The sequence below is a fragment of the Nannospalax galili genome, unplaced genomic scaffold, assembly GCF_000622305.1.
Source record: "Nannospalax galili isolate Female #2095 unplaced genomic scaffold, S.galili_v1.0 scaffold604, whole genome shotgun sequence".
Classification (NCBI taxonomy): domain Eukaryota; kingdom Metazoa; phylum Chordata; class Mammalia; order Rodentia; family Spalacidae; genus Nannospalax; species Nannospalax galili.
The window spans coordinates 985,875-1,012,046 of record NW_008350472.1 but is presented as its reverse complement, the minus strand read 5'-3'; the positions used below and the strand labels follow the sequence as shown (position 1 = coordinate 1,012,046).

Below are 26,172 nucleotides of genomic sequence, written 5' to 3'. Positions count from 1 at the left end.
AAAGACCAAAAAGAATTCCCTTGGAAATGAAAACAAATGCCACTTCTTGTGAAATGGTAGAGGGATTTAGAGTAAGGGTAACGCATGAGTTGGTTGAAAATAATGACAGAGTTAGAAGTCAAATGATTTCTGTCTTTTCAGTAGAGTGTTAGCTGAAGACACAGGAATAAACATGATATTTGAGCTTCTTAAATAGAGAAAAAAGACATTTTTATGTTAATTAATTAAACATAAACTAGGGCTGGAGAGCTGGATAAATAGTTAAGAGCACTAACTGCTCTTGCAGAGGACCCAGGTTCAAGTCTTAGCACCCACATGGTGGTTAACTGTCCTAACTCCAGTTCCAGGGAATCCACTTCTGACCTCTGCAGGCATTGCACAACATGGGTGCACTTACACACATGCAGGAAATACACTCATACACATAAAATAAAAATAATACATAAAATATTTTTAAAAATAAATTAAAGATAAACTATAAGACCTCAGACAATACAGAGACTTTTAAATATGTATGACAAGACTTTTTAAAGTCCAGGCCTGAGCCCTGGCAGTCCTAAGAAGCTAAGCTTGGCCACACATTCTGATAGGCTAATAAAGAGGTAACAGTGAAAATCTGAGAAAGGGGATTGATTCAGCCACACTGAGAAAAGCAACAAATGATTTCCAGTGACCCCAAACTCCATATTTGGAATAGGAACATGAGGTTGAGGTGTAAGTAGAGAATGGGAAATGTAATTAGCTAAGCATTCTAGGTCAAGGTGTGATCATGCCCATCACAGACACAGGCTGTGCTGCCAAGTGGTCCGGTAGTTGTCAGAACTGTAGAAATCAGCTTCCTCCTCTGACTAGCCCCCAACTTCAGCCTTTCTCTACCCTCAGCATGAGATTCCTGGAGAAATTCCAAGTCCTTTAGATCTATTGTTGCAATAGTTTATAGACAAAGGGAGGGACACAAGTGTCTGCCTTCCCTCTATCCTACATGAAAACGGTCTTCCTTCTATACATTGTTATTCCCAGAAAGTTGATGCTACACACCAAGTGGACTGTTAATTGTATCCCATCATTATCATTACAAGGATCACAAGAGACATGACTAGTCCAGAGATAGAGAATGCCAATAGGTAGTATATTACCAAGCAAATTCTTGGTCTCTTTCTGGTACATTTGGGCATCTCAACAGTTTGATAGAGGTCTCATTTACAATAAGTAAACATAAACATGAATATACTAATAGTAAGTTTCTAAAGACCCCACTTAAAACTGAACTGATCTTCTAATTTATAACAGATGATTTTATTGTAAGGCAGGTTCATGCGTACATGCCACATTACCCCAACACACTTATAGCATTGATCGCATTGGCTGACACAGAGGGAGAAGTGGCAGACGAGAAATTACAACCTGTTTACCTGCCATTGCATGCTCGTTCTCAGAACGAAAGGGCGGTGTTTTCATTTCCAGCATTTTCTTCAGCCACTTGGCTCTTTGTTTGAATTGTCGACGTTTATATTCATCATTTTACAGACTCTTTGTTACTTTCATCATCCTAATCAACAAAGACTGAATTATTTAAACAATTGATTGTTTTATTATTTGAATAAACAATTCTGAGATTAATCATTTGTTATTCACAGAATTTGGTTTTTTAAAAATCTCAATTGTAAAATATCTTCACATTCAAATTCAAATTCTGACAAATGCTAACATATCTGTGTTATTAAAAGATTCTACTACCCTACCTTGATTTCTAGTTGCGCTTGGACTGCCATTTCTTAGATGTTTTTTAACATTAAGAAAAGAATATGTTTTTTTCCCGCCATGGTTAGGTCTCAAAACGTGTTCTTTTTCTAAATTGCTTCACTTCCAAGATTTATTTCAGGCAGTGTCATCTAAAACATGATGCCATGTCACTGTTAGGAAACAAGCCTGCTTCCACTGGCAGAACAAGAGGGTGGCGTAGGCAAAGGTTTTCCATTTAAGGACGGAGGGGTAAGCATAAAATTCCTAGTGTAATCAGGGTTGAACCCAAGGTCTTATTTCATGATTTTGTCTTTCTTTACCACAGAGTGGAACTCTATTGTGTAAGTCTACCACATTTTCATTATCTACTCATCAGCTGAGGGACACTTAGGTTGTTTCCATTTCTTAGCTGTTGTGAAAAGAGCAGCAACAAACATGGATATACAGGTATCTTTGCAGTAGGATGAGTCCTTTGTGTATATGCCAAGGAGTGGTATAGCCCGATCCTAAGGTAGGTTCATTTTTAGTTTTTTAAAAGTTCTCCACACTGTTTTCCATAATGGTTGCATGAGTTTGCAATCCCACCAGCAGCGAATGAGTGTTCCCCTTCCCTAATATCCTCTCCAGCATTTGGGATCATTTGTTCTTCTGAATGTAGCCAGTCTGACTGGGGTAAGATGAAATCTCAAGGTGGTTTTACTTTGCATTTTCCTAATTACTAAGGATACTGAACACCTTTTAAGGTGTTTCTTAGTCATCTTTATTTCTTCTTTTGAAAACTTTCTGTTCAGATCCATAGCCCATCTTTTAATTGGGTCATTTGTTCTTTGATTCTTTGTTTTTTGAGTTCTTTATATATTCTGGATGTCAAACCTCTGTCAGATGTGTCATTGGTGAATATTTTCTCCTGGTCTGTGGGTTTTCTCTTCACCTCCTTGGTTATTTCTTTTGTTGTACAGAAAACTTTTAGTTTAATGAAGTCCCACTTATTGATTGTTGACATTAATCCCTGAGCAAGCAATGTCCGACTTAGAAAGTCCTTTCCTACACCTATGTCTTGTAGGATACTGCCTATATTTTCTTCTAGCAGTTAGAATTTCAGGTTTCACATTGAGGTCTTTGATCCATAACTGTCCCTATAAGATTGAATATAGCAGTTCATTAAGTTCATAGGAAATGCTAATGGGGGGGGGAATCAAGGAAAACATAATCCTAATGGCATGCAGCTGTGATCATAGCTAATAAAATTGATATATCCTTTTCCAAGTTTGACTTTAATACTTTAAAGTTGCAAAGGGGGAAAAATGAGAATAAGGGGCCGATTCCACATGCTCTACTGGAGCTAACTTCTAGGACATTCCGAGAATTCCAGAGAGAAGAACTGTGAACTGAAAAGCTCTCCCCAAAATATTTCTTTCTGTGGGTGATTCTCCATTCTTAGAACTGAAAATTGAGCAATCTATAATGGGCAAGAGTGACAGGAAAGAAAAGGAATGCCTAGCACTTTCTTTGTTCAAGTAAGTCATAAGAATGACATAGAAATCAGAAAATAGAGACAAGAAAATAAAATCACCTGTAAGCCTGGTACCAAGAAATAAACATTCTGGGACTGGAGAGATGACTCGGTGGTGAAGAGCACTGGCTGTTCTTGCAGAAGACCCAGATTTGAATCCCCGCACCCACATGGTGGCAAGCAACCATCCATAGCTCCAGTTCCAGGTGACCCAATGCCCTGCTCTTGTCCTCTGTAGGCACTGAATGACATGGGCGCACTTATATACATCCAAGTAAAGCACTCATACACACAATAAAAAAGAAATAAACATTGTTAGTATGTGTTGGCGTGTTTCTTTCAAAATGTTTACATGTAAATTGTTTGCATAATATTTACATATGCCCATATACGTAGATATGTACTCATAAAATTCATTTACTTTCTAATGGCATGCTACAGATTATTTTTAATATTTTTTCTGCTAACAATAAATGAATACTTCATACATCAGAAAAAAATGTTTGCGTCTGATGCCAGGTATGCTGGAACATACCTCTAATCCCAAGATTTAGGAGACTGAGGAAAGAACAAGGAAGATTATAAGTCCCAGGCCAGTCTGGGCTATATAACAAGGTACTATTTCATAAAAGAAGAAAAATGTGAGAGTGAGTGACACGTTTTCATCATAAAAAAGATAACTAGGTGACATACATCGACATACATCTGTCATTAGGCTAAATTCAACTCTTCTGTTACATATATATATATATATACTGATTTACAAAATAAATGCATAGAATTTTATGGTTAATTTTAAACAATGAGGTATTATATTAATTGATATTAAAATCTTAAAGTTTTCCACCTGGGATAAATTGACTCTGTATGGCACATAATTCTTGTGTGTGTGTGTGTGTGTGTGTGTGTGTGCACAAGAGAATATGTATATGCAGAGATGTGTTCACATATGTGTATGCATGTGGGGTCAGGGTTATGGTGTTTTTTTCATCATTAACATGGACAGGCATTTATGAATGTTTTCAATACTCGCTAAGAACTAGAGTATAGTTTTGTTCTTTTTAAATTTGTTCACTTGGTTTGTTTTGGTTTTGGTGTCTTTTGGGCTTATTCTAGATTTCAGTTTCTCTTCTTTCTCAGGGTTTATATCTTGTTTTCCAAAAATCATAATTATTGCCATAAATTCCATTCTATGCCCTGCCTTTGCTGAAACCTGTGTGTTTCAATAAGTTATATTTACACATTCAATTAGTTTAAAATACAGTATAGTGTGAAAACTACTTAGTAGAAAACTAGCATTAGGTTTTCCCCTATGTTCTGTGACCTGTCTAACTCTAGCAGTTAGAGTTTCAGGTTTCACTGACGTCAGGTTCCTAAGCCTGACAGCAGCGTAAGGTATGGGCTCCAACCTATGAAGCAGACCTTAAATCCATTAAAGAGTGATTGTTTACTCCCATCATATCCATGCCATTATTGCACTGGTGGGCACATACTACCAGGCCAGTTGTTGTGGTATACAGGATTCAAAGCTGGGTAGGGTTGGTGATTATTTTTTTCCTCATAGTAGCTTACATAGCACCTTCCAACACTAGCCAGCAGAGAAGAGGCTCTGAAGTCAGCCCCAGCTTGATTTCTCCTTGTTTGTGCTACAGCTTCCATATGCAGTGTCTTCAGCAATAGGGTCTTACCATCTAGCTCTGGTGGGTAGTCAAGATCAGCAGAAATGACCAGTGTCATTTGAGAGTCTATGGGATGCCTGTTAGACCATTTTTATTTAAGGTGGTTATTGATGTATGTAGATTAATATCGACAGCCTTTGCTCACTGAGACTTTTTCCCCTTTTCTTCCTGTCATCTGTCATTTCAACTGAGTGATTTCCACGACTGCATTTTTATCTCCTCCCTATCTGTTACACTTACTCCTCATAATTTGATTGGTTTCCCTAGAGTTTGCAGGACAGCTCTTAGCTAATCCCCATTGCCAAGAGGTGTCATCTAGTACACGGCTCTGCTTTGTATATCTTATAGTGCCTTATGCCATAGTATTCCTACTTCAGCTCTCCTATTTCTCTATGGATATGTTAGAATCCTCTAGCACATTTTTACTGGTATTTTAACAATTATATTTTGGGTAAATTAAGACCAACAAAGTGCTTTATTTATCTTCATTTCTTTCTCTGACATTTTTCAATTTCTCTGAATATTGATTTTTGATCTTTAACTTTTATCTTTCTCCCTGAAAGATTGCTTTTAACGTTTTTAGAAAGTTAAGTGGGCTTAGTTTGCTTTGTGCTGCTCTGAAAGAGTGTCAGAAACTGGGTGATTTATAAAAAACAAGAACTTAAGGGCTTGCAGTACCATGATCCAGAGGCCGCTGCCGTTTGTGCTCCTTCTTCCTTCTCTTGGAAGGGTAGTTTACTGAAACACAGAGCTCTAGGTTGGGTATTTTGTCTTTCCCCATGTTTGATATTTCACAGAGAGCTGGGAAAGTCCTGGGCCCAAAGGTGACCCAAGTCTTGATCCTTCTAGGCCATTTGCATAGGCCCTACCTCCTCCAGCCTTTGAGGATCTCCACTTCCCCTCATATTGTTTTGGTTGTTTCCTTGCAAGCAGCCCACAGACTGAAGAGTTCCCATCTTCCTCTGCCATTATTTGTTTAATATGTCAATCTTACTTTTGAAACCACCTTCTGTGCTCTATCCGAATTCACTATTGGTTTATGATCCAATAGTTCCTGCTCCAAATGAGTAGATCTTGATTGAACCCCTCTGTGCAGGCTGGAGGGTGTTGGCTCTACATCCTTAGTTCTCAGGACAGGAAATGGAACTGATTTTCAGCTGTGCAGCTTTCTCTTTAATGAGAATGACCGTGTCAAGCTCCCTATGTCTCAGGTGAAGTCAGAAGTCAATGACTTCTTTTATTTGCTTTTAGAAACTGTATTTTACTGCACCGTAAATCTCTTAGAAAAAGTGGCAGAGAGTGTATCATGACCGCTTTTATCTTGGCAACAACAGTTTGGCACCTAACCAAACACAAAGTGAATAACTATTTGATATGTGGATAACAAATTGATGAATGAATAGATAGATGAATAAATGGAAACTTATAAATTAATAAATTAATAAAGCCTGTTTGAATCAATACTGTAACAAGTAAGAGAAGGGGCTGGTGGCATAGCTCAGTGATGGAGTGCTCACCCAACATGTTCAAGGGCCTGGGTTCCATCCCCAGCACCACCAAAACTGAAAACAATCAAAAGCCATTTAAGAAGCAAGAAGGGAAGAAGCTCAGTAATTAAGTATGAGATCGGCCTAGGAAACAGACTAAGCAGAAAGAGAGGACAAAAAATAAGAATAAGGAAGAGAAGTTTCCTAGCGTGCAGCTTCTTCAAGTGTGGGTCATGACCTCAGTGGGGTCACAGAACTGAATGTAGGAGTTGTCTAAAATCTGCCAATCATAAAGGATTTCTGAACAGAAATGGCCAAAAGTTTACTCAAGATCAAACCTGTAGTGAGTCTGAGGAGTTTCCGGCAGCACACGTCCATGCTGCATCTCAGTGCTGGTTTGTTTTCTGTCTTTTTAAGGTACACTGTAATTATGTAGTCCAGGTTGGTATTGAACTCTAGCTCCTCTTACCTCAGCTTCTTTTTTAATGTTAACATTTGCTACACAATGAAATCCAAGGTTACATAACAGGAGACTATCTCAAGCAAATGATAGTGATAAGGATGACCCAGTCAGGCTCAGTGTGTCCTGACAGGAGTCCTTCCTGCCTTTTTGAACCAAGGGACTATCTTATTGACATCTTCCATTCATACTTTGCTTTGGAAAATCCCCAGAGTACAGAACACATTACCTTTGAAAATATTTTGCTGTAATCATCATACTCCTCTTTGGGATTTTGTTATTTATTCTTTGCTACTTAGGGGAAAGGAGAGATGTATTCTCCAGAACAGGTGCATCGTGGGCACAAAAAGGACTCGAGTTTGATCAGGTGGTGGATTTTAAATAGAGCTGAGTGGGAAGTATGTGCTATGATGAGGAAGCCTAGACCAGTACCAACTCCCCATATCCTCTTGAACTAGATGCACTGATGAAGACCGTGCCATTTTCTGTCCACTGATAGCATGCCTTTGGATTGAATAGGCTGTCCTTACTCTATGTGCATGGTCCATGTCATCTCAGTTTTCACAATAACCTTTGGACATGGCTACTTTACTAACTTCATGTTATAGGTGATGCCGAGGCTCAGAGACTGGAATTCTCCTGCTGGAGTTGCACAGTCAGTGACTAAGAGAGCTGGATTTGAATGCAGGCGGTACAGCAGCACAACGTCCTTCTGTTCCTTTGTTCCCAAAGGTATTTATGTATAATAAATACCTTCTGTATTCCTCAATGCTGATTTAATATTCAATTTCAATTAGAATCCATTTTTTGTATGTGTATGTAGTCTGACCCTATTTTCATGTATGTGATCACATGTGTGTGGGAGTGTGTGTTTGAGCATGCATGTATATGTCTGAGGTTGATGTCAGGACTCTCCTTTGATTGCTCTCCACCTTATTCAATGAAGCAGGGTACTTCATTTGAACTCAGACCTCACCAGTTGGGCTAGTCTAGTTATCTGGCTTGTTCCTTAATCTTTTGTCTGTCTCTAGAGGACAGCAAAGGCAGGCCAGGCAGTTACAGGGTCCTGGAGATCTGAACTCTAACCCTCACACTTGTGCAGCAAGCTCTTTACCCACTGAGGCATCTCTCCAGCCCCTAAGAAGAACCTATTTTGCTGCATCCATTCCCTTCATTATTATCGCTCACTCTTCACACCTGTATGTTTATGACTGGTAAAAATGAAGTGTCGTTTGGGTCTTCATGTGGAAATGCTATTTACAAAAAACTAAACAAGAAAGCCCTGAAAGCCTACTACGTCTTTCACTAACTCCTCCTACTGAAAAAAATAGGCTTGCTTCAGAAATTCCTAAATTTGGTCATAGTCCATTTTTATTTGACTTTGTTGGAGAATAAAATGTTCTGCATATGTAATTTTTCTGCCTGTCTGATTTTACCTTTTCAAATGACAATTCCAATATAAAGGATCATGTTGTGAAGGGCTTCTGAGATGATCACTTTCAAGTCCAACAATATCCTTTTATGACTCAGAATCATTCTGATGAGTGCCTGTTGTTTCTCTATTAAGAAACTTACCTTTTTATGCATTTGAGCATTTCTAGTTCCTCGATGTTTATCATTATTTCCTCTTTAGGCTTCTTTCTAAGATACATTTGGCTACACACTAACTGCATTCAAGCTGTGTGCTGAAATGATATGGCAATATTTCTTTTTTAAAAGAGTTATTTCACTTATGTCTGTATGTGAGGACAACTGTATTTAAGAGACAGACATATAAAATCAAAGTAAAATGTTTTGACAGAAATAAAAATATAGAATTCAGTGAGCATTATTGGCAGTTATTATTTTCTTGACTCTAACACTCTATCACTTTAAGATTAGTTACCATCCTTGGGAGGGGCTGAGACTGCTGAGTTGAGTCTCTGGATAAGACTTGGTTTTGAAAATAAGTTACAAATATAGAACATTTTACACAAAAGAACTCAACCCTCTTTTATAATGTGCTATTCATCCTTTTAACATTCTGAAGTATTGTGGAAGAAAGCAAATTAGACTATGTGGGATTCTCTCTGCCTTTAAAGCTGTTGCTCAACCTGTTGCTTCAGGGTCTGAGATGAGGTAGGAAAGAATGCCTGGGTTTAGCGAAGCCACTACAGGATGTTCACATGACAACATGTGTTCAGCCATGGCTTTTCTTTCTCAGCTCATGCATCCCTTGGATATCCAAATGAAAAGGAAATGAGACTTTTTTGGGTGGTATGTATGCTGTTGATCTGTGGCTGTGTGGGTGAGAAGTAACATTCCTACAGGAAGAATAATTGTGGATTATTTGGCCATGAGGTGTGATGATATTGAGCCATCTGCTGTGCCATGGTTGGGATGGTGATCTTGATGGATTACTGATTAAACTCTTCCAACATTCTGCTTTGAGACTGCCAGTAGCCTTCCAGGTTCTTTTAAAAAATTTATAGAGTTTTTCTGTATTTCATACAGAATATCTTAATTATCTTTATACCCCCTTCCCCACTGGCACCTCCCATAGCCCCCCCCGACTGGAATTTATACATTCTGTTAATTGTGTTAAGGACTATCATGTCAAATTAGTGTTTCCGGATGTCCCTCAGTGCAATTTCATCCACTGAGGTCTAGTCAGCCTATATAGCGTCCCTCCCTTTAAAAAGATCAGCTCTTCCCCACCCAGCAATTCTTTGTCTAAATTGGGGCCTGCTGTCCATTTTCACAGTTCTGTGCTGGGTTTTTGCCTGCTCGAGTTTGTGTTGGTCTTGTGCATGCTGTCACCATTGCTGTAGGTTCGTATGAAAAGAGTGCCAGGAGCCTGTAGGACTCTATTTCCGTGTGCTCATGAACTTCCTTCCTGGCTCTTACAGTGTTTCTGCCTTCTCTTCCACAATGGTCTCTGGGCCTTGATGGGTGGATTTCAGTATAGGAGTACTGTCCAAAGTCCTACACTCTGTAGACTCTTATTCTCTACATTTTGGCCATGTGTGACCTTTTGTGTTCCTGGCTCTTTGTTGCACGAGGGAGCTTCAGTGATGAGAATCGAAAGATGCATTAGAGTTCTCTTCATCCCTTGTTCTATGTTCTGTGAACCTTAGGTATAGAGGTTGCATCCTAGATGTGCCACTTAGGCTTGGCAATTCACAAACATTCTCTGTGTGTACCAGTTGTGGAACTATATAATAAAATATGTATGTAAGGATTTGGTGCTAGGACCCACAAATGAGGGAGAACATATGTCTTTTGTTTTTCTGAGTCTGTGTACTTCACTTAGTATAAGAGTTTCTAGTTCCATCCATTTACCTGCTTATTTCATGATTTCATCTTTCTTTACTGCTGAGTAAAACTCCATCGTATAAATGAACCACATTTTCATTATCCAATAGTCAGTTGAAGGACAGTTAAGTTGCTTCCATCTCTTAGCTATTGTGAAAAGAGTAGCAACAAACATGGTTGCACAAACATCTCTGCAATAGGATGAGTCCTTTGGGTATATGCCAAGGAGTGATATAGCCTGGTCATATGGTAGGTTCATTTTTAGTTTTTTTAAGAGTTCTCCATACCGCTTTCGAGAGGAGTTGCACAAGTTAGCAAACCCAACAGCAGTGAATGAGCATTCCCTTTTCTCCACATCCTTGCCAGCATTTGATATCATTTGTTCTCTTGATCTTAGCCAGTCTGACTGGGGTAAGAAGAAATCTCAAGGTGGTTTTAGTTTGCATTTCCCTAATTACTAACAATGTTGAACACTTTTTTAAGATGTCTCTTAACCATCTTTATTTCTTCTTTTGAGAACTCTCTGTTTAGGCCTTTAGCCCATCTTTTAAGTGGGTCATTTTTTTAAAATTATTTGTTGTTTCAGTTCTTTATATATTCTGGAGATTAAGCGTCTGTCAGATGTTTCACTGGTGAAGAGTTTCTCCCACTCTGTAGGTTTTCTCTTCACTTTCTTAGTTTTTTTTTTTTTTGCTGTACAGATTTTTATTTTAATGAGCTCCCATTTGTTGACTGTTGACCTTAATTCCTGAGCAACTGATTTCAAATTTAGGAAATTTAGTTGATTTAGGAAAATCCTTTCTTACAATTATGTCTTGTTAGTTACTGCCAATGTTTTCTTCTAACAGTTTCAGAGTTTCAGGCTTCACATTGAGGTCTTTGATTCATTTTGGGTTGACTTTTGTGCCATATGAAAGATAAGGGTCTAGTTCATTCTTCTACAGGTAAAGATCCAGTTTTGCCAGCACCATTTGTTGAAGATGCTGTCTTTCCTCCATTGTGTGTTCTTGAAATCTTTATTAAATATCAGGTGGCTGAAATTGTGTGTATTCATGTTTGGGTCTTCAATTATGTTCCATTGATCTATGTGTCCATTTTTGTGTCAGTACCATATTGTTTTTATGGCTATAGCTCTGTAATATAGTTCAAGATCTGTTATAGTAATCCCCATAGCATTGCTCTTTGTACTCAGGGTTGCTTTGGCTATCTGGGGTCTTTTGTACTTTGATATGGATATTAGGATTTTTTTTCTAATTCTGCATAGTAAGTTATGGGGATTTTGATTGGGATTCCATTGACTCTATATATTGCTTTTGGTAGGCTGGTCATTTTTACAATATTAATTCTTTCAATTCATGAGCACAGGAGGTCCTTCCATCTTCTGGTATCTTCCTCAATCTCTTTCTTCAAACTTTTGAAATTTTCATTATGGAGCTCTTTGATGTCTTTTGTCAGATTTATTCTGAGATGTTTATTTATTTATTTATTTATATTTATTTATTTACTTATTTATTGTTTTGGAGGCTATTGTGAATGGTAAGGATTCCCTGTACTCTCTCTCCAATTGCTTGTTATTGATATAAAGAAAGGCTACTGATTTTTTAGATAAATTTTGTAACCTGCCACTTTACTGAAAGTATTAATCAAGTTCTAGGACTTTTCTGGTGGAATTTTTGGGATCTTTTAGGTAGAGCATCATATCATCTTCAAAAAGGTATAATTTGATGTCTTCTTTTCCAATTAGTACTCTTTTAATCTAGAAAGAGTTTTCAGCACTATATTAAAATGAAGTGGAAATAGTGGACATCCTTGTCTGGTTTCTGATTTTAATGGGAATGCTTCCAGTTGTTTTTTTTTTTTCCATTTTGTCTATGGGTTTGTTGTATATATCTTTAATTACATTGAGCTATGTACCCACCAATCCAATCCCCTTTAGGACTTTTATCAGGAATGCATGTTGAATTTTGTCAAATGCCTTCTCTGCATCTATTGAGATGACCATGTGATTCTTGTCTTTGAGCCCATTTATATGATTTATGACGTTTATTGATTTATATATATTGAACCATCCCTGCATCTCTGGAATTAATCCTACTTGATCATGGTGGAGATTTTCTTCATTTGTGTCTGTATGTGGTTTTCAAGTTTTTCTTGAGAATTTTTGCATCTATGTTCATTAGGGATATGGGTCTACAGTTTTTTGTATTTTATATCAATATAATTATACATATTTACAAGTATATGATTTAAATTATTTTACAGTTTTCTAAAATGAGGCAATTATCAAAACAAATAAAAATGAAAGAAAAGGCTAACCAAATAGTCATTACATTTAAAATGCTACAAAACTTTTAAATAATCTAGAGAAGTTATTTCATTGAAATACCAAAACTAAGGTTCTAATATCATATCCATATTATTTTTTGTTTTGTTTTTTTTTTGCTTCTTTAGCTGGTTTTGGTATTAGAATGATACTGGCTTCATAGAAAGAATTTGGGGATTCTCCCTCTGTTTCTATCTTTTTGAATAATTTAAGTAGTAAAGGTTGTAGATCTTTTTTAAATGTCTGGTACAATTCTGCTGTAAATACATCTGAGGCTGGGTTTTTTTTCTTTGTATTACTTTTCAATTTCCTTATATGTTATGGATTTGTTTAAACTGTTGATCTCTTTTTGGTTTAACTTTGGTGGGTCCTGTGATTTTGGATATCCATCCATTTCTTTTAGGTTTTCAAATTTAATAGTGAATAGGTTTTTAAAGTATTCCCTTTTGGTTGTCTGTTATGATGTTTCTCATTTCATCTCTGATTTTGTTGATTTGGATTTGCTCTTTCTTTCTTTTGGCTAATTGGGCTAGGGGATCTGTCTATCTTGTTTAGCTTTTTAGATTCATTGGTTCTTTATATTGTTTTCTTTGTTTCTATTTCATTAAGTTCTGCTCTGATTCTTGTTATTTCTTCTCATCTGCTAGGTGTGGTTTTCATTTGTTTTTGCCTTTCCAGAGTCTTGGTTTGCAATGTTAAGTCATTTATTTGTGCTCTTTCTGATTTTTTAATGTAGGCACTTAGAGCTATGAACTTCCCTCTTAGGACTACTTTTAAAGTGTCCCAGAGGTTTTGTTTTGTTGTATTATCCTTTTCATTTAGTTCCAGAAATACTTTTATGTCTTTCTTAATTTCTTCTTTGACCCATTTATCATTCAGAATTATGTTGTTTAATCTCCATGAGTTCGTGTAGTACTAGGGCTTCTTTCAGTGTTGATTTTAAGCTTGATTTCATTGTGGTCTGATAGAATGCATGCAATTATTTTAATTTTTTTGTATTTGTTGAAGCTTTTTTCTTTTCCCAGTATGTGGCCAATTTTAGAGAAAGGTCTGTGGGGTGCTGAATAGAAAGTGTATTCTTTGATGCTTGTGTGGAATATTTGGAAGATGTCAGTTATGCCCATTTGATGTATGGTTTCATTTAATTCAAATGTCTCTCTGTTTATTCTTTGTCCAGTTGACCTGTCTAATGAAGACAGGGGAGTATTGTATTGAAGTCCCTGACTATTACTGAGTTGGGGTTCATCTGTGTCTTAAAGTCCTATAGTACTGCTTTTATTAAATTTGGTGCACCAGAGTTTGGTGCATGTACTTTCATGGTTGTAATATCTTCTTGGTCAACTGTTCCTTTGATCAGAACAAAGTAACTCTCGTTTCCTCTTCTGATTACTTTTAGTTTGAAGTCTACTTTGTCAGGTATTAGAATTGTAACCTCTGCTTGTTTTTTAGTGTCATTTACTTGGAATATTCTTTTCCATTGTTTCACCTTAAGGTAATGACTGTCCTTGAAGGTGAGATGCATTTCTTGCAGATAAAAAAAGGATGGATTTTGTTTCTTAATTCATCCAAGCAGCCTGTGTCCCACTTTTACTGTGTATTCCCATTACTGTATTTTAATTTTTTTTTCATAATCTTTGCTTGAACAACTCAGTTCTTCAACTTTATTGTCCAGTCTTGATATTCTGTTTTCCATTTCATCCATCGTATTGGTGAGGCTTTTTCTTCTGTTGTTTCAGATTGGCCTACTGAGTTTTTCATTCCTTCTTCATTCCAGCCTCAGTTTTCTTCAATAGTTCTATCTCTTTTGTGAATTCATTAAGAAGTTTATCTGTATCTTCTTTTAGTTCTTTGATTTCTTTGTGTGCTCTTTAAATTCATTGACTTCTTTTATCATGTTTATGATTGTTCTTTTAAATTCTGTAAACCCTGGTTATCTCTGGGGGGGTGTTTCTCCTTGTAGAACTCTTCTACAAGACTGGTGGTGTTTGGTGGGAACATATTGTTTTGGTTTTCTGTGTTATTATTTTTTCATTGTGATTTTGGCATGTGGATTTCTTTTGTTGTTTATGATCCTGGTATTAAACTCAAGCCTTCCTTTGTTGATTTGAAGTATGCTTCTGTTTGTTTTATTGGTGTGCCTTAGTTGTTTTCTTATTTGGTATGTAAAGCTGGTTGGTCTAGGCTTGGGTTGACCCTGCAGAGGCTGGATCCAGACACTCTCAGGCAGTCTGCTAAATTCGCCTTCCAGGTTCTTATAAAATTGAGGTCAAGTTGCAATTGTTGGAGCAGTGGAATCACAGGAATGTGTAGCTCCATGATTATATTGAAGAACAAACAAGTCAGATTAGGGAATACAAACCCAAGCACTAAGATCTGTTCCTGGCTTGTGCCATTAATAGCATTATTGCCTTACAACAGATACACTTGAAATCCTTATAGAAGTATTGTGAAAAGACAAATTAGCCTTGCCACTCTCTTAGCAAAGCTGAACAGGATGCTCATAATCACAATATAAAACCAATTGGCCTTTTTTTCCAGGCAGTGCTGTTTCTCCTTTTCTGGATGGACCATTTATTTGAATTTACTTGTTCATTCATGCAGCAGTATTGATTCAAAAGCTTCTTTTTATCATTGACAATCTAAGTGTTAGTAGAATGAATATGGTCCCAAGTCAAACATAAAACTTACCCTGACTAGCTGATTTTTCCCTGAACCATTTATTCTGGAAATATTGTAGGGGAAACCATATCTATAATCTGAATCTCTCTTAGGTCTTGATCAAATACCTAGAAATTCATTCTATAAGCTTTGTTAGAAGGTCAGTCTTCCTAAATATCAAATCAAGTGGTTTGGCTTTACCTTGATATTGGAAGTGTATGTGCCTGAGGAAGAAACTATACCATACTCTCATAAAGATGGGTGCCTAAGAGCAGAAAGTCACTGAATTCAAAGCTTGATGCTGAATATCAAAAAGTGTTCCTTAATAACAAATGTAGAGCACATGTATCTCTCTTTTTCTGTTTTAATTTTTATAGAATTTAAAATGTTTTCATACAATATATTTTCATCATATTTACATTCACTCTCATATCCCCTCCCACCCAGTTTCATATCTATCCATCTATCTATCTATCTCTATCTATCTCTATCTCTATCATCTCTATCTCTAATTTCTATATTTATATATGAGCCCTACCAAGAGTCTTATCCCTTAAATAAGACTAACACCGTCTTCTCAGCAGCCATGAATTGCCAATAGTCCCTTAGGTAGTATTTTCCCCCACTTCTCCATGTATATGATGGGATTTGGTGTGGTTGAGCTTTCTTGAGACTTGTGCATGCTGCCCCCATTGCTGTGAGTTCATATGAGTAATTGCCCAGGTATCTGGAAAACTCTGTATCCTTGTAGTCATCCACTAATTCTGGTTCTTAGAAACTCTCTGACCCCTCTTTCACAATGATCCCTTAGCCTTTGGGGACAGAAGTTTGATATAGGTGTCCTATTCAGGGATAAGAACTTTCTACACATTGGCCAGTTGGGGGTTTCTTTGTTAATCACCATCTGCTGCATAAAGGATATTCTCTGCTGAGAGTTGAGAGATGAATTAATCTATGTGCATAACAATAAATCATTAGAAGGTGGTCGAATACTATGTCTATTTAGCAGAATAATATTATTAGGATCTCCTTTAGCACTAGGTCTGTAAACTATCTAGCCTCAAGTTCCTAGGCATGTATGGGTTCCATCTTAAGAAATGGACCTTAAATCCAGTTAGAAAGTGGTCAGTTACTCCCTAATATTTGTGCTACTATTGCACCAGTGGGCATATCTTGCCAGGCCAGTTGTAGCTCATAGGATTCACAACTGGATAACGTTGATGATTAATGTTCTCTTCAGGCAGCATGTATAGCACCTTTCACCACTATGAAAGCTAGACAGTGTAGATGATTCTCTGAAGTCAGCACCAGCATGCTTTTTCCTTGTTTGCTCTATGGTTCATATATATAGTGTCTTCAGCAATAGGGTCTACTGTCGAGCAATATGTATCTCTTTTTGTTTGTTTGTTTTGCTTTTTTGATAAGAGATCATTCTGGAGCCAAATATGAGTGACCATGGCCTGGGAACACAGATTCAGGATACCCCAAATTCCATGTTCCAGTGTGGTAACAGTTGCCTTACATTTTTATAGCATCAGAACAAAGATAATTCATAAATCAAGACACATTTCAAACATTGGTGGATACATTCAGTAGGCGGGTTATAGCAAAACGGGAGCGTTCTTACTATAGGTCTCAGCTGCCATCTGATGACATTCTTAGCTTTTTTGATTGGTGAGACATGGTGGTCTGCTAAGCTAATACATTTTATTAGTCATCAGAATGTTAATTCAGAACCAGAGGTAGGCAATGTTTGACTATTTGGGGGGTTAAAGATATCCCCAGGTAAAATGTGAATAAGGCTCTGGATCTGCAGCATTCTAAACTCTCCACAATCTTCGGAGTGATAATCAGTTGGTGAGCCTCGCAGGCAGTTCAGTCCAAGGTGCAGGATTTCTTTTGGGAACTTTTCTTTCACAGTACCCCTGTTGGCCAAGCATCACATTTTGTGCATGCAGGAGTTACATATTATTTATTCCCAGGTCATCTTGGGAAGACTCATTCCTAGAATCTGATGTAGATGAGGTTCAGTTGTAGGGGAGATAGCAGTCTTCAGGAGTGAGGAATAGCTAGGTGGTAGAGACAATAAGAAAGAAACACCTGGATTATATCAAAACTGTTAGCCAGCATGATCCAAACCTTACTTTTCTTTTATCCTCTGTGTCTGACATAACATTTGTAAGTGACATATAATAGGATGACTATACTTAAAATAACCAAGAGCATTGCTTGGCTTAATGGAGCAAATATAACAGATTAAGGCAATAGACATTAAAATAAAAATGAGATTAACTATGTTTCCCCCATATTTACAGTTATCTGTACTCTATGAACTATTTTGCTTATATTTGGAACATGTAAACAAATCTATTGTTTTCTTATGTTTGGTTTTTCCTTGAATAATTTAGACCTTATACTATACACTCATGGAGTGGCTAGGTCTAAGTCTAATAGTTCTTATCTGTGGATAATGACTTCATACGTTTCATTAAGCAATATGTATTTCTTAAAGAGAGAGTAAATGAGAATATATACAGTAAAAGAAAAAAAGTCATTCAGTCTAAAACAGAGTGCTGTACCTCAAGAGAGGTCTAGGGGTTCACTGTTTATATGTCTCATCAGAAAGGTTTGTTTTGATTTTTATGTGACATGCTTTTCCAGGCTTAGAGCTCGGAAGCAGTCTACTGTCTCTTTCCTTCTTGTATCTGGATTCTGTAATCATCCTCTTGTGATGTAACTTAATTTCTCTTGCTGGTAAGTGTGTTAATATTGTTTTCCCGGGTCAGAGACTCTGGGACCAAAGTGATTAGAAATGATTGTCAGAGGATAAATGAGCCACCTGAAATTGTTCTGCTCAGGGCTCTTTGCCAGGGCCACGCAGGGACCCAGAACTCCACCAAAGCTGCAGGCACCTGGCTATTGTAATGGCTAGCTGTCCTCAAAGATCCTTATATTTTAATTTTATGGACAATTCAAAAACAACTAAGCAAGTATGGAAATGACTTCCTGATATTATTTAGAGTTGTCAGCTTCCCTGGTTAGTCTTTTGGCGGCAAATCTAAGGGAGTAGATATCCAGGAAAGTACCTTGGAAAGATGTCAAACTTATTGTGTAAGTAATAAAGTGTAATAACTCCTATATATCCATCCAGCAGCTACTGTGTACAGCACTGGTCCATCTCCACTGCACATATTCTTATGTAATTCTCACACCAGCTTTGCAAGGTGTGTTCTTTACCGATAGATACGGGAGTACCAGGACTTTAAATAACAAAAGATAGTGTGAATTTCTTAAGTTTTTGTTCTTTGTATATCACATGAGTTCCAGAGTTTTCACTAGAATATGTAGCTGTGCTGCTCTAGGAAGGTCTTGAATTTGAACTGAGAGCATGTATTCTCTCTCTCTCTCTCTCTCTCTCTCTCTCTCTCTCTCTCTCTCTGTAACAGAGTCTTGCTGTATAGCCAAGATTCATGGTAATCCTCCTGCTTCAACCAAAATGTTAAAAATTTGATCTCAAGCACATGCTCAAAAACAACCAGATAAAATGTCACTTTCTTGTAAATCAATAGAAAAAAGTTGAGTAAAATTTAAAAGCTGTCATGTGTTCTTTTGTTTTCCCTCACATGATTGGGACAGTGGAAGCACTCCATTTGGGAACACTCATGGCTGCCCATGGATACTTCTTTCCGATCTCAGATCACGTCCTCACACTTAAGGATGATGGTACCTTCTACAGATTTCAAGTAAGTTGAAATGCAAATGCTCTTTCACAGCAAATCAGAAGCCTGAATTTTGTTATATTTTTAAAAGAACTCTTTGAAATAATGACTTAGTTTACTTAGACTAGTTAGAAACTAATTAATGTTAAAGTTGAGATATAAAAAACTATATTCACAGAGTAATGGGAAACTGCACAGTGACGATGATTTGTACAAGCTGAAGTTATGTTTCACATTTAAAAACTTAAGGAATATCCAGAAAGTAATTTGATGATGTGAAGAAACTAGGAGAGAGATATAACTAAATTTATACTCTAGCCTGTGATCCATAACATACTTCAGTCCCAAGTAACTCTTTTAATACATAAGAAGTATTGATGATTAACAAATAGCTTTATACATGATTAACACTTCTTGTTCTTAAAGGAGTGTCTTTATTATAGAGTTACATTTTCTATACAGCCTTAAATTTTATAAGTTTTATATAAGTAAACTTTGGGATTAACAAATTCTCACAAATTATGAAAGAACAATTTTTTTTTATTCTTAAAAAATAAAACTTTTATTCATCTTCATAATCAACATGATAAGTAAAATTGCTTGTATGCAAAAAAACATATTCACAAAGGAAATACTGAGTATAGGCTCTGTTTTAAGATGTATGTAATGTAAATTTTTCCATGAAACAGATTAATTCAGACATGGCCTAAGGTTAGTGGTAATGGACTTAATTAGCAATAATTTAGGACCTTTATCTTAGTTATTGACATTCCCAGGTAGAAATTAGTAGGCAGGTAAATTTTGAATGTCTCAGTCATGCTTGTAAGTCAAAGATGAGTAGGGTTTAGGATGGACCCCTGTACACTAGAAAAAAAAAAGCAAAGACATTTTGAAGAGTTTTAGGATCAAGTAAGGGAACTGAGGGAAATGATATAACTTCAACATTTAAGGGGAGGTTATCAAGTTCAATGTGCTGAGAAATGCTATATATTTCATGTAAATATATTAACATTCTATTAATGTAGAATATGAAATGTATATTTTAACAGTCTATCCACCTTGGCAGGAGCGTCTCAATATATAGTCATCATAGAATTGTACACACAAGATAAACAGAATAATTAAGATGAATAAAATTCCACTTTGAAGTTTGCCAAGGTGTTGATTGGTCTCTACCCGAACAGGTCTAATCGTGAAAAACACATTATTGTTCATAGAGTTCACTTTTGTTTATATGCTGGTTCCAAAGAGCAGAAAGATCTTATACTGAATTGGAATTCAGATCCTTGGAAGAATTTAAAAAATGATGAGTTAAACCAGGAAATATAGGCTTCCCTGCTGTCAACAGATCACAGGGATTCCAAGCATTGTCAAGAACATAAGAAGTTTCAGGACATGATTTGAGATACACTTCACTGGTGTGTGCCTTACATTTTTAGTATATGTCTGAGCCATGCAACTTTTAGATTTACTATAAATACACAATTGTTTAGTCATTTTCTCTTTGCTAGTTGAAACTGAGATTTGATGTCAGGTCTCTCAAGTCTCTCATGGTTTGAGTATATCCATTAACTGATTAATGGATATTGAGTGATAACCAGATGGACCTGAATGAGTTCTGTAGCAAAAGTGTACAGCTCTGATAAACAGAGACATTCATACATTAAAATGGCCTAAAATCTAATAGGTGTTGCTGTCTAATGAACAACACAGTCTGTTATTTCCTTATATCATCTATTGTAAGCTAAAACTCTTTTTTCATAAGAAAAGCCTTCCAATATTAGTGGAAAATATTAGTTTTATGGCATGTCCACATAAAATCTCAGGATAGAATTCTTTATTTTTATACGCATAAAATTCTCACTAAAATACACTATAAAAGATAAAGAAAAGTTCAAGGAACGGAGATGGGAACAAAAGGTGGCTGTCTGACCAGTCTGTCTAGATATATTTTAAAGCTAGATAAACAGATATGCACATGCGTGAGCGCGCGTGCATGTGTGCACACACACACAGAGCAAAAATAATGAAGCAATACCAAGTGGTCAGTGTTCTCCCAGAGACTTTTCAAGAGCCAGAGGCCTGCTGTCTTAGCCACTTCATTCCCTTATGGCATTACTAGAATCCTGGTCCAATTGTATTTCTAAGAAATCAAATCTTCAAAGTTCCATCTCCCAGAGTCAAGTGTGACTGGGGAGGATGAGAGTGTTCCATTTAAGTCTTTCTGTCCCCTTTATCTAGTGGTTCAATCTTTTTTCTTTTAAATTCCTGCTGTGATTTTGTTCATATGTGCACAAAACTATTATTAGTAGCCTTCTTTATTACACTGAAGTAATTTTGAAGAAGGCATGGCGGTTAGGTCAAGATCCTCTGGTGGTCTAAGACCATTGAGAAAGATTCCCTCTCCTAAGGATTCAGTCACTTCCTCCCCCAGAATCCCTTTCTGTGTCTTTGAGAGTCAGTCTATTAGAGAGTAGAATTGTCAGATATTAAGAAATTTCTCACAATATGCTCACTGCACATAATGATTAGTATAATTAGTTAATACATATAATCAACCTCGAACACTGATGTTAGCCATCTCTGTTCTTCTGAGTTCTGGGGTCACTCTCATTCCAGGGAATAGAGTTGCTTAAGCAGACCTGTGGCCACCATGGGTCCTTGTGCTAGGTTTGGCTAGCTGGCTAGCAGACCTAGAAGAATTACGAAAATATATATTGTATATATTGTTGATAATCACAATAAGGTTTTCTTCTGTTTTACAGATCCAACTTCTTTTTGTTTTCAAGTCAATGACATTCTAGAATTTTAAAGACTCAGAATACTATTGTTATCACATCAGATATTATTAATTTATAAAACAATCTCTGGTTTACGCCATTTAAAAGTTTACAGCAATAAACGTCTTTATGAATGCATGCTTTTAACAGGAAATGTCAAAGGTTGTAGTCCAGTTGAGTAACATTGAAAGCTGCTTCCCATAATGAATGGAGCCCGGCAAGCAATTTGAAAGCCTCAGGGAAAGAGTCTGTGGCTGAACTTTTCCTAGTGTTGGGGTACACTAGGAAAGAGATTATTATATTTTAACAGACTTCGTCCTGAGTCGTACTGAATATCACACTCTGCTTTCTCTGTAGCTGAAAACTTCTTGTTTTGTTGATGAATTTATATGGTTTGATGGAAGATGACAGAAAATGTACAACATCTTGACTGCCTGCTGTTATGCCCCACATTTGAAGGCCGAACATAGGTCTGCATAGCAAACATAAATGAAAACATTGCAATGTCTCTTAGGGATCTTGCTCTGGATTTTAAGTTGTATATTGTTGGAAATTATTTTAGATATTACTGAAGATAAACACAGGTCTTAAATCAGTACGTCTACCAAATGTTTGTGTATCTAACCAGCTTCTTTGTGTTCCACAGACTCCCTACTTTTGGCCATCAAATTGTTGGGAGCCGGAAAACACAGACTATGGTCAGTGCTATAACTCATCCTTTTGTTCTTAACCAATAGTGTGTGTGTATGACATATGTGTGCATTTAATTTATTTTATTAATAAGAGAGTAAAATCACAGTTTTAGTATAGAATAATATTTGTAACATTGAATTCTTAAATGGCTTTGTCTGGGGAGTTATCAAGCTCGACGTACTTCTTCCACAGTGGCCTCTGTGCCTGTTAAAGAATAGCTTCTTCTAACACTAAAGTGCTATAAAAAATCCTCGAAAGGTAATTATTGGGTATTCACAGCATCCTAATCAGCTAGAAGAGAAACAAATGTTCCTAAAAAGCCAGAGTTCTAGTTCAACTCTCTCCCTTAGCTGTGGGGTTTTGGTAAATCCCGTGACACTCCAGACTTCCACTTGGTTCACTGTTATGGGAGACACTGTGTAATTCTATAACTGAAAGGCTTTGTTGAACATGGAAAGGCTGAATGAAAGAAAGAGAACAGGTAAAATTATAAATTTAATCCTAATAAGCCAAGTTTAGTGAGCTTAAGATAAACTCAGTTTAATAATCAAGATTTCAATGATGTTCTTTAAGGAGAAATTTCGACCCTAGTAAGTGTTCATCTTCAGGAATCTTCCTGTAGGTTCCAGTCTTCTAAAACAAGATTGAGGATTGAGAAATTTTTAAATGTCATTTCTACAAATGTTTATTGGGGATTATTCCTATGTCAATTGCTGTAAAAGGTGCAAGAGATAGTAATGGTGACCAACAAGAAAATTGAATCATGAAAAGGAGTTGCTGTAATATACCATTGGTATCTGTAAAATGATATAGAAGGTTAAAAGAATTAAAGATTGACTTTAAATTGGGTGTAGGGTGTCTGTAATGATTTCACAAAAGAACTGGTAATATTTGAGATGGATTTTAAAGAAGAGATTTATCAGGTGGTAAGACCGGAAATCATTTAAGGAAGAGAGACTGATAAAATATACAAAGGTGGAGGAAAGCTACACAGTGGTGATTTTCTTTGGTACTGCTCATAAGGGGCATTTTTGGAAGGAATAGCTTTGGAAAATCCACAGAAATCTGTTGGTGCTATCCCTCCTAGTGTCATTGTAGAAATATGAATTTTGTACATCACTCCAGAGTGGTCAGGTGCTGAGACAGGATTCAAACATACTGTATAGGAAAAAAAAATACTTTATAACATACTGATAAATTCATATAAAGGCTAGATCATTGTATTTTCCAAATGCGAATTCCAATGGGAATTCCATTTTTTTTCCTCAAAGCTGAAGCACTTGGAGAAAGAAGTTGGAAAACAACTGTTGGTATATGGGTCTGAATTGGAGTTTTCGGGGGGCATTTTGTCAAGCCTGGGGTGATGTCTTGGGCCCTATCCCCACCCAGCAGTCATCAACTACCAATTGTTCTTTGGCTTACTGTCCATTTCCCCAGTTCTATGCTGGGATTTTGTCCAATTGAGTTTGTATGGGTCTTGTACATGATGACACCATTGCTGTGAGTTCATAACAAGGTCCCAGAAGCCTGTAAGACTCTCTCCTTATGGCCATGCACCTCCTCCCAGGCTCTTACAATCTTTCTGCCCTCTCTTCTGCAATGGCTCCTGAGCCCTGGCTGGGTGAAGTTTAATATAGGAGTCAGGTCCAGGGAAGAGGTCCAGGTTTTATAACAATGTATATAGACCCCAGTGGATGATATGATGTACTTGGGCTGTGAGCTCCAAAATGTAATGACTACTTAGACTATATTTTCCAAGATAGCTTTGGGGCAAAGAGGACTCAGTGCATAAAGCAGAGGCAGCAGTTACTTTATTTTATTTTTATTTAACCTTATTGTTTGAGAGAGAGTCCCTCTATGTAACATATGCTAACCTCAAAGTTAGGATCCTTCTGCCTTTCTCCCTGGAATGCTGGGATTAAAAGTAAACATAGACTTGTATAGCTACAAAGCAGATTTTAAAAACGGCTTATCTTATCTTCTTAGCATTTTGACTTCAATTACCATCACCAAACTTGAACTTATTGGGTAAATTCTGCAATACATAAACCTCTATAGATCAGTTTATGGGAAAAAGACATGTTTTCACAGCTGCCTTGGTATTGAATAATTTTTAAAGACTAAAATAAGCCAATCTGGACTACAGACTCCATGTCTCCATGAACTCTATTATTAAAAAAATCAAGATGAGTGAGATTTTTCATATTTTTGTGCAAAAACAAAATCACTGCAGTCCAAATCAGTTATCATAGAGCTGGGAATGGGCTTCCATGCATATATTTGCATCATCCAGAGAGACCTGAGCCATAGGCTTGCAGTGAGGACAGGAGGCCAAGGCATGATGGAGGTCAAGACAACTGTGGTAAAAAGTAGAGACAGTGCCAGTGGTAGATAGCAAGGCAGAGCAAATACCGAACACGGGATCTTTTCTGGCGCCTCTGGCTGCTTGCATTGCAAGTGAGGAGTCCTGACAGCAGCACATGTTGAACAATGTCTTGAAGCTGGCATCTTTCAGAGGTTGAATCTATAATGTCCAGATAGGATTTGTTTTGGTTTTGTTTTGCTTAGACAGGCTTTCTGTAGGCCTCAAACCTAGTATGGAGTCCAATTTATGGAGTCTAGGCTAGCCTCAAATTAGAGATCCTCCTGCCACAGCCTTCTGATTTTTGAGGAAACAAACATGTACCACCATGGCCAGTTAAATAGGACTTTACACCTAAGAAAGGAAATTTTCCAACAACAGGAGTCCTTGTTGTTGATATAACTTATTTCATTTATCTCATCCATATCCCAGGCTTGTCTTGTTTTAAAACCTGACACTTTTGTTAATCGTGGACTAATATTAATTTTTCTTAAATAGTATATTCAAATATTGTTTGTCTGGATTACAGAGTCTTCAGGCTTCAATGGTAACATTAATATAGCTCATGATACATTTGGTTTATAGGCCGTCCTTGAAGACATTCATGACAATTTAGACAAAGTGGAGAGGCCAACAACCGAAGTCTGAAAATAAGGTTAATGATGGCAATTTGAAAAACTAGGAATAGTTAGCCAAGAGAGCAGCACAATTTTAGTACAGAATGACTGCTATGTATAAGGGAAAGAATTCCCTGGTGTGCTTCCTGATGCCAACATATGGCCGTTGCAGAAAGAAACATTTAATTTTCAACAAGTTTCTTATAATAAAAACTGTTCAGAACCTTGTATCATCTAATCAGATAAGGATTTTTGATAATAAATAGTCAGTGAACGTCTCCATTGTTCGAGGATGCTGCAGGGCTTTCTAAACTGCATAGGGCAATTATGTTTGTTGGCCCTAAGCAACTACGCAAAACTAGTCTATTGACAACACCATGACAAAGTCACCTAAAAGTATATGGAAAGCAAAGACTTTTTTCATAGACAGTAATATGGGCCAATCAAAGCAAGGGATTCTAATAGATTATAGCAATCACACTGACATGATTACCAATGATTTGCATTAAATAACCATTTTTTCCTTAAGGAATAGATTTTTAATTGATCAGTTGCCATTGGTAGAAAGCTTACTGTGTCCTAACATCTGTGTTTGAGAGAGGGATGGAAAGAAACATACATACTAATTTAAAAGAACTTGAAAGCAAACCCTTAAACAAAACCAAACTGATAGCCTGTATGACTTCTGAACTGTGTCTCAAATCATTAATAACTGAGAAATGAACAATTCCTTAGATACACTAATACATTGGTAATGCCATTATCTATAATTTTAGGAAGTGGGAGAATTCAAGATGCTGTGGAAAAGGAAATATTTATTTATGTATATATTCATTTTATTATT

At 36.8% G+C, this 26,172-nt stretch overlaps 1 protein-coding gene across 2 annotated transcripts in view; it reads left to right on the top strand.

The window, feature by feature from the left end:
- The window catches only part of Rgs7 (regulator of G protein signaling 7), a 228,618-nt gene that overhangs the window by 107,847 nt on the left and 94,599 nt on the right, over positions 1-26,172 (top strand). For both annotated transcript variants that reach the window (XM_008847790.1, XM_008847789.3), the window contains exons 3-4: positions 18,794-18,900; positions 22,303-22,354. In XM_008847790.1, the coding sequence (XP_008846012.1) occupies positions 18,794-18,900; positions 22,303-22,354 (159 nt within the window). The remainder of the gene's footprint in view (positions 1-18,793; positions 18,901-22,302; positions 22,355-26,172) is intronic.